Here is a 9716-nt window from a genome sequence, read left to right on the forward strand (position 1 = left end):
CTTACATTCCATAGATATTAAGTTACTATCTTGGAAAGTTTTGTTTTTGGTTGCAATTTCTTCTGCTAGAAGAGTTTCAGAGTTATCTGCTCTGCAGTGTTCTCCTCCTTATCTGGTGTTCCATGCAGATAAGGTGGTTTTGCGTACTAAAGTTGTTTCTAACAAAAATATTAACCAGGAGATAGTTGTACCTTCTTTGTGTCCGAATCCAGTTTCAAAGAAGGAACGTTTGTTACACAATTTGGACGTTGTCCGTGCTCTAAAGTTCTATTTAGAGGCTACTAAAGATTTCAGACAAACATCTTCCTTGTTTGTTGTTTATTCTGGTAAAAGGAGAGGTCAAAAAGCGACTTCTACCTCTCTTTCCTTTTGGCTTAAAAGCATTATCCGATTGGCTTATGAGACTGCCGGACGGCAGCCTCCTGAAAGAATCACAACTCACTCCACTAGGGCTGTGGCTTCCACATGGGCCTTCAATAACGAGGCTTCTGTTGATCAGATATGTAAGGCAGCGACTTGGTCTTCACTGCACACTTTTGCCAAATTTTACAAATTTGATACTTTTGCTTCTTCGGAGGCTATTTTTGGGAGAAAGGTTTTGCAAGCCGTGGTGCCTTCTGTTTAGGTGACCTGATTTGCTCCCTCCCTTCATCCGTGTCCTAAAGCTTTGGTATTGGTTCCCACAAGTAAGGATGACGCCGTGGACCGGACACACCAATGTTGGAGAAAACAGAATTTATGCTTACCTGATAAATTACTTTCTCCAACGGTGTGTCCGGTCCACGGCCCGCCCTGGTTTTTTTTTAATCAGGTCTGATGAATTATTTTCTCTAACTACAGTCACCACGGTATCATATGGTTTCTCCCATATATATTCCTCCTGTCCGTCGGTTGAATGACTGGGGTGGGCAGAGCCTAGGAGTGATCATGTGACCAGCTTTGCTGGGACTCTTTGCCATTTCCTGTTGGGGAAGAGAATATCCCACAAGTAAGGATGACGCCGTGGACCGGACACACCGTTGGAGAAAGTAATTTATCAGGTAAGCATAAATTCTGTTTTTTTTTTATAGGATTGTAGATTTATAGATGCCACTCTATATTAAACCTTTGTGATTTGTTTCTGTTTTTGCAACAAAATGATTTGTCTTTATTTATTAGGTTGAAAGACTTGAAGCCAAAGTAGTGGAACCTTTGAAAAGTTATGGTGCTGTAATCAAGCTTAAAAGGGTAGGTATATGTTTCCACATATTCATAACATAGACGCACTGGACAACAGTAATACATTTGTGTTAATGTGAAATTCAATAAAGACATACTTTCTTTCGTAAAATGATGATGGTCCATAGTCCTCCATAACATATGGGATATATTTCCTGCCACTATGATTAGGTCAAGAGCCCATATATGAGCTTAAAATCCCTCCCACCTCCCATCTTTATTCAAATTTTTTTTCTTGGCCTCACAGGAGATGGTTGAGAATAGAGGTGTTCCAGCTCCTTGCTTATAGATTTATGTTTGGGAGCTCAGACCAATGTGAGACCCTAATTCCCTGGGAAATATCATTCACAAAGAAGATAGAAGAGAGACATCACAGCAGCTGAATGATACAGAGACACAGGAATACCCTGTTATATGCACAGTATTTCCCTATGGAACTTTTTAGCCATAAGTACCCTCAAGGCGTATCAGGGACTCATCCTTAGCCTCCCACAGGTATTTCCTACAGATATTATCTGTAGTACCCATACCTGCACAGGGTGGGCTCTCTACTGTATACTGCTGGTGCTACATGCCGGGTAAGCCAGTCGAGGGGTCCTACTTCAGGTAAGTGACTTAACACAGCACACACACAGCCAAGAGGCTATTTGGAGGTACTCTGACCCAGGTACAGCATAGCCAGAGGACTTGGCCTGCTCTCCTCATGACACACTTTTCTTTTTTTTTTCAGGTCCCTGTTAGTCCTATACTTATCAGGGACACAGCATGGTAAGACAGCCCATTATCAGCCATCTGGGGAACCATTTTTGGGACTTTTTCAAAAATAGGTATCTAGCACTTGAAGAAAACCATTATGCAGTTAATGGTTCATTAGTGCACAATCCAGTTTGGCAGGGGGCACTTTATAGTTATTTTTTGTCACTATAAGCCTCTCTGAGGCACTGGTATTACACCGGCTGGTAACCCCGACCCCTCAGCTTCCCGGGGTTTCCTCATCACTCCGGAGCTGCTGCAGGAGAGTAAAGCAGCTCATGAGCCTTTGGGCTGCAAATATACAGCTTTTCTGCAGAATCCTTGAATCCAGCACTGGAGGGGGTGAGTACTCATACAGGAGCTGCCAGGGGGTTACTTGAACTAAAATCTGGGGCTTGGGGCCTTTAGTGTACTTTCACTACAGTGTCAGTAAAGGTGTCAGAGGGGTTATTGGCCTTAGTGTAGAGTAGAGAGAAATCCAAACTGCAAACTTGATACTTTTTTTCAGAAAACTCTTTCTTCAGACCAATCTTCTACTTAAATTACTTAAATTGATTCATTATCAAAAATGGTTACTGAACAATCCTTTGTTGTGGATCTTCAAAATTGCATTAAGGCCCCCAAATTGGCTTAAGCTTTTGTATGTGACCAGAATCTGTTATTGTAGGGGGCAGGCTGAGTCTTTTTCAGAAAGCCTGGTTCAAGGCAGTCCAGAACCCTTGGTTTAAAAACATCATTGCCCTGGGCTACAGGATAGCCTTTCTGTCCAGGCTTCTTCGAGGACGATTTCTTCTGTCTCATGTCCCCAAAAATCCTTTATGCAGGATTTAGAGGATATTGGAGTAATTATCTCAGTACTGCTGACTCAACATGGTCAGGGGTTTTACTCTTATCTGTTAATTGTCCCAAAGAAGGAAGGGCCTGACAGACCTGTCCTTGATTTGAAAGCCCTAAACATGTTTGTCAGGGTTCCCACAATTTTACCCTTAATACAACCAGGTGAATTTATGGCGACCATAGACCTAAAGGATGCATATCTTCACATTCCTATCCACAGGGATCATTAGTTCCTGAGGTTTGCATATCTAGATAAACACTACCAGTTTGTCGCTGTTCCAATTGGTCTGGCCACAGCTCCACGCATCTTCACAATGGTGTTGGGTGCATTCTTGGAGAGTCAATGTTTCTCATGGAACCTTGCAAAATAAAGCTTCAGAAGTTGTGTCTCTCCATTCTAAGTGCTCCATTTCCATCAGTAGGTCAGTGCATGGAGGTGGTTGGTCTTATGGTAGCTGCTTTAGACGTAGTTCCTTTTGCCCGTCTCCACATACTTTTTTCAAGTATGTCTCAGATCTGGAAGCTATGGGAGTAATTGTTCTAGTTCCATTGTAAGAACAGGGGATGGGAGTTTATTCAAATCTCTTCATTGTTTCAAAGAAGGAAGGTACTTTCATACCAATTCTGGATCTGAAAGCTCTGAACAAGTTTGTAAAGTTTGCATTTTTCAAAATGAAAACTAGTTGGACTATTCTGCCTATTGTTCAGCAAGGTCAATTTATGTTTACTATAGATTTAAGATGCTTACCTTCATGTTTCAATTCACAGGGAACATTTCCAGTTTCTGAGGTTTGCCTTTCTAGACAGGCATTTTTAGTTTGTTGCTCTACCATTTGTTCTGGCTACAACTACAAGAATATTCACAAAGGTTCTGGGTGCCCTTTTGTTTGTGATCAGGTCTCAGGGTATTGCAGTGTTTTCATACCTGGGCGACATTTTGGTTCGAGCTCCATATTTTCCTTTAGCAGAATCTCACAAGAACCGTCTCTTGTTGTTTCTTCAACAGCATGGCTGGAGGATCAATTTTCCAAAAAGTTATTTAGTTCCTCAAACAAAGGTAACTTTTTGGGGGTTTTCAAATTCAGTGTCCATGAGTTTTTCTCTAACAGAGCAGAAAATGTTAAAATTGGTGTCAGTTTCAGATGCAATTCCATTTGCACACTTTCACTTCAGGCCTCTTCAGCTTTGTATGTTGTGTCAAAGGTGGAGAGATTATACTCAGCTATCTCAAAGTATATTTTTGGATTCCATTACAAGTCGATCTCTTGGTGGTGGATCATCAGTTTATTATTCTGAGGGCTTCTTTTGCTCATCCTACCTGGACTGTGATCACTACAGATACAAATCTCTCAGGTTGGGGAGCTATTTGGGGGCACAGTGAGTTTGAGATCCTTTGGAGGTGAGGTTACCAATCAATTTTCTAGAACTTTGTGCACTGTAAAATTGTTTTTCCATTAATGTATTTTCAATGATGTGTTATACCAGCAGCAGAGTATAAAATGTATGAGAAATTGCATTTTCAGGTTTATTTGTTTATATGAAGTAGCTGGTTTTATGCTTTTAAACCACAGCATATTACAATGGGTTGAGTTTCAGGTAATATCATATCTCATTATGTTATCACTTTGAGTACACACACTTGCTTCCTTAACCTTATATTTGTCTGGAAAACCAAAGTTCAATACTTAGAGGGCAATTGAAAATCAATATTTTAATACTAATCAACTATCCTGCACCCCGCTAGGAGTGTAATTTCTTCTGCTGACTGTGTTTACTTAGGCTATTGAATAGCCTAGAATCCAGTATAAAATTTTCAAATGCCAAAATAGGGGTAAAAGAGCTACTTGTAAACAATTTAATATACTCCAGCAGTTAAAATGGATCATTGGGGACAATTTTAAGGGGAGAAAAGTTTTGGATGAACTGTCCCTTTAAGTTTGGCCTCTGTTGAAAAGAGTCACATCTCCGTTTCCAGAAAGGCAACGTCACAGCAGTAGCTTATATTAACCATTAGGGGGAACTCCACAGTTCCCTAGCAATGATGGTGTCTCAAATTCTCTCATGGACAGAAAACAATTCCTGTCCAGTTTCTGCAATTCATAGTCCAGGGGTGTATAACTGTGAAGCAGACTTTCTGAATCCTGTTTGATATCTCTGAGAAACTATATTCAGAACCCATTGATCTGGAACAGACTGAAATCAAGAGTCCTGAAAGAGGCTTATTCTGCCCCCTCCCGAAACTTCTGGATCAGGGGCTGCACCTTTTATGTAGTCTTGATAGTAGAGATATATTTCTTACTTTGTTTTCACTTGTTCCAGTTAGCACCAGGTCTCCAGACTGAGCCAGAGGTGCCTTGCTTCAGAGCAGAGGAGTCAACCTTTTGTTCCTTATTCTGACGAAAGGAGTGGGAATGATTAGAAGCTTTGATTTTCCCTCTAGACATTTTGTCCTGAGGAAGGAAAGTCCCTTTACCTCCAGTAACAGTAGATATTATAAAATCAGAACCAAATAAATTATTTCCCTGAAAGGAAAGAGATGATGATCTGGTTTTGGCACCATATCAGCAGACCAGAACTTAAGCCATATGGATCTCCTGGCAAGAATTGCCAAATACATTTTTTTGACATTAATCTTCATAATAACAAATACAGTACAAATAGTCTTCATAATAACAAATCAAAAATAAAAGAATTGGCACTCTTGAATAAACACAAAAGATATTCACTAGCAGTCATCAGAATATTGTTCTGAAAGACTAGACACATGTGGTGGGAAATATCAGTTTCAACATCAGTTGAAGATTCCTCATCACCAATGGAAACTTCACCATCCGAAGACAAAACAGAATCCCTGGCTTCAGGGCTTATAGTACTAGTAGAATGTAAATTCTCACATTTTTTCACAGTAGGTGAAACAATTTCAGTATTCTTCTGTTATGAACAAACATAAGGTGCGTTAATATCCAAATAAACCGCATTAGGTTGGTCTGATTTCATTAAAAGTTCTAAATATGAGTCACATAAATCCTCACTGCACCTCAGCTTTTTTTTATTTTAGACTAAGCACACTTGATAACGGTAGAAATCTGTTCAGGGGACTCTTTTTTTTCTTTGGTAGATTTAGAGACAAAATAGGACTGCTCCATTATAGCATATGGCAAAGCAATAAACAATGTAACCCCCTTTTAAAAGCTCTATAGGAATGGAAATCACTAACCCCCACCTAGGTAGCTATTTTAAATAAACTCACAGGAACAATGTGTGTTAAGCCGACATGCAAAACAAAGCAGGAGACATTAATATAACATCTGAAGGGCAGATAATGCTCATCAAAGATAATTAACGTGCGCTAAAAAAACCGAACAGTTATTAGAAATTAAACACGCCAAAACCCCAACATGCGCATAGCCGGGGAAGATTGTGCACTAACCTGACATGCATAAACCGACCAACGCACAAAAGAACTATAGAAAGACTAAAGGGACATGCCTTAACCAACATGCCAATCACGATATGCAAAATTCAAGCTTGCCAAATAGCCGACATGCGCAGAACAGTAAGGTAGTAGTGAAAAGGTTTCTGTCCAGAGCTAATATATATATATATATATATATATATATATATATATACTGTGTGTGTGTGTATATATATGTGTGTGTGTGTGTGTATGTGTGTGTATGTGTATATATATGTATTAGTCAAAGAAAGGATTGTGAGTCAATGAAAAACAAACTCTCTAAAATGCGTGATTAATTCTGTTTATGTACAAGTATCAGCAATACAATGAATCATAGGCTTTACCCCCAAATGTTAGAGCTCAAAGTCCACAACCCGGGTTGTTAATAAAGGTTAATAAGTTAGTCCGTTAGTATTCCGGTGTTATATAAATTCAAATGCCTTTGATTGGCATATTTGTAATCCAAAAGTGGAAATCAACGTTAATGCAGGAGCGGCACCAAAATTTGCAACACTCACACAACAGATTATAACTTGTATCTTCGCACTCTCAATGCAGGATTATGACTGTATCACTTTCAACAAATTGGCAACTTTTCAATACCAAATTTATCTTGATTGTGACAGCTCTGTTTAGCATATAGAGACATAATGAACAAGTACCTGTTTCCTCAGTGTTGTAATAGCATAATGTCGTGGTGCCATATCTACCTGCTCGTTGCTTCCGACTGTTTCAACAAGGACCGGGATTGGAATAATCACCTTTGCTCTTCATCCGCAGTTTTCGGCTCTTTCAGTGCATCCGCACGCCTTAACCTTTAGCGGAAGTATGACTTTCTTGGGGGATCAGCTTTTGGACGGTGCTCAGCTGTTACACAAACTTTTGAACAACATATTTAAGCCATTCAGGTGAAATGTTTAACAAATCTTACTATTTACATTACTTTGCTGTTTCCAAACATATAATAAAATCACACATTTTCTTTGTTGAATACTCTAATGTTGTTACTTCATACATTACAGGGTCAATAACATTTCCACTTTTTAAAGTGGTTCGAATTCAGTGCTCTGAATTTTTCATCAATAAGATCATAGATAGATACCTGTTTTTTAGCAGATATTAATATTCTGTATATTACTTCAATCTCCTAGAAAAGAGCCAAAATTTAACTCTTCATTTAGGCCATCTGGTTTTAGACTTTTAAGGTTTAAAATCCATTTGCTCTCTTTGCACAATAGAATCTGATCTAAATTGCCTCCTCTACCTTTCAGGTCCACTATTTCCAAACCTCTGAATTTTAAAATTCTTTTGTCACTATTATGAAATTCTGCAAAGTGACGCGCCACACTGCTAGTTTTTGTACATTTATTTTTGATGTCCCTTTTATGTTCTTTTATTCTTTCTTTGAGCTCCCTATAGGATTACCTATATAGTACCGAGGGCAATTGCAGGAGACCATATAAACTACTCCTTCACTCTTGCAAGTTATACGTCCCTTTACTGTATGAAAGGATCCAAATCTGTCACAAAAGTTCTTGCCTGTTAGCATGTTGGTACAGACTGAGCAGTGGGAGCATTTAAAATTCCCATTATGTTTATTGGTTAACCAATTTCCTGTAGTTTTATTTTCAAAGTGGCTCTGAACCAGAAAATCTTTTAAATTGGGTGCTCTTTTTAGGGTCATTAGTGGAGATTCACCTACAAATTTCCCAATTGATTTATCAATCCATAATATGTGCCAATGCTTGTTTAGGATTGAACAAATATCTTGCCATTTTTGGTTGTAAGTTCCTATGAATCGAACTAGGGATGTATTTGATGTATCTTCTAATTTTTCATATAAAAGGTCTTCCCTATTCTTATTCTTGGTCTTATTAAAGGCTTTTTTAAAACATTGTTGTGTGTAACCTCTTGCTTTAAATCTTTTATTCAAAGCCCTTGCTTCAATTTTAAATTGTTCAATATCTGAGCAATTTCTTTTATGTCTCAGAAATTGGCTATAGGGTATGTTATGTATTAGTTTTTTTGGGTGGTGACTGTCAAATGATAATAGGGCATTCCCTGCAGTATCTTTACGAAATGTGGCTGTTTTTAGACAGTTGTTACCCTTTGCTCTCATTATAAAGAAGAATTGTTTCAAATTTTAGATTTCTGTAGGATTGAAACGTAAAATACTGTATTGTTTGTTGTCTCTTAACAGTCTATGACATTCATCAACATAGTCCTTGGTATTCAGGGTGAAGGTGTTATAAACCAGAGAGAATTTGATTTCCTGTTTGTAAAGTTTCCGAAAACTGCCACCTTCTACAGCCTACCAAACTCCATAAGAATAAACTGCCACCTCCTGGTCGCCCAATTATATCGGGCAGAGGCTCATTGACTGAGAAAATTTCACAATATGTGGACTTTTGCCTTAGACCAAATCTATTAAATCTCCCTTCTTATATCAAGGATACATTAGATGTATTGAAAAAACTTAATGACATAACTGTTACCACAAATACCCTATTGGTTGCGATAGATGTCGAGTCGCTTTATTCAAGTATCCCCCATGACAAAGGGGTAGAGGCAATCAAATACTTCCTAATTCAAAGAGGTTCAGAGTATAAGCACACAAATTTTGTATTGGAACTTTTATCTTTTATTCTAAAACATAATTATTTTCTTTTTGGCAATAAATGCTATCAACAAAATTTAGGAACAGCAATGGGGACTTGTTGTGCCCCTACATTTGCTTGCCTCTACCTAGGTAAATGGGAATTTGAACATATTCTTAATAGTGCTGAAATAAACGACTCTATCTCTTTATGGTTGAGATTCATCGATGATGTGTTCCTCCTCTGGGAGGACACTGAGATGAAACTCATAGAATTTATGCAAAAATTAAATAAGAATGAATGGAACTTAAAATTCACTTACAGTTACAGTAAAAATGAGATCACATTCTTAGATTTACACATTATCAATGATAACTGTCTAAAAACAGCCACATTTCGTAAAGATACTGCAGGGAATGCCCTATTATCATTTGACAGTCACCACCCAAAAAAACTAATACATAACATACCCTATAGCCAATTTCTGAGACATAAAAGAAATTGCTCAGATATTGAACAATTTAAAATTGAAGCAAGGGCTTTGAATAAAAGATTTAAAGCAAGAGGTTACACACAACAATGTTTTAAAAAAAAGCCTTTAATAAGACCAAGAATAAGAATAGGGAAGACCTTTTATATGAAAAATTAGAAGATACATCAAATACATCCCTAGTTCGATTCATAGGAACTAACAACAAAAAATGGCAAGATATTCGTTCAATCCTAAACAAGCATTGGCACATATTATGGATTGATAAATCAATTGGGAAATTTGTAGGTGAATCTCCACTAATGACCCCAAAAAGAGCACCCAATTTAAAAGATTTTCTGGTTCAGAGCCACTTTGAAAATAA

At 38.0% G+C, this 9716-nt stretch overlaps 1 protein-coding gene across 1 annotated transcript in view; it reads left to right on the plus strand.

Moving 5' to 3' along the window:
• The window catches only part of CIBAR1 (CBY1 interacting BAR domain containing 1), a gene marked incomplete in the record, with an annotated part of 433120 nt that overhangs the window by 90188 nt on the left and 333216 nt on the right, over positions 1 to 9716 (plus strand). Inside the window, 1 exon segment of the mRNA XM_053715196.1 lies at positions 1159 to 1227. Coding sequence (XP_053571171.1) covers positions 1159 to 1227 — 69 coding nt within the window.

This window comes from Bombina bombina, chromosome 5, assembly GCF_027579735.1.
Source record: "Bombina bombina isolate aBomBom1 chromosome 5, aBomBom1.pri, whole genome shotgun sequence".
NCBI lineage: Eukaryota > Metazoa > Chordata > Amphibia > Anura > Bombinatoridae > Bombina > Bombina bombina.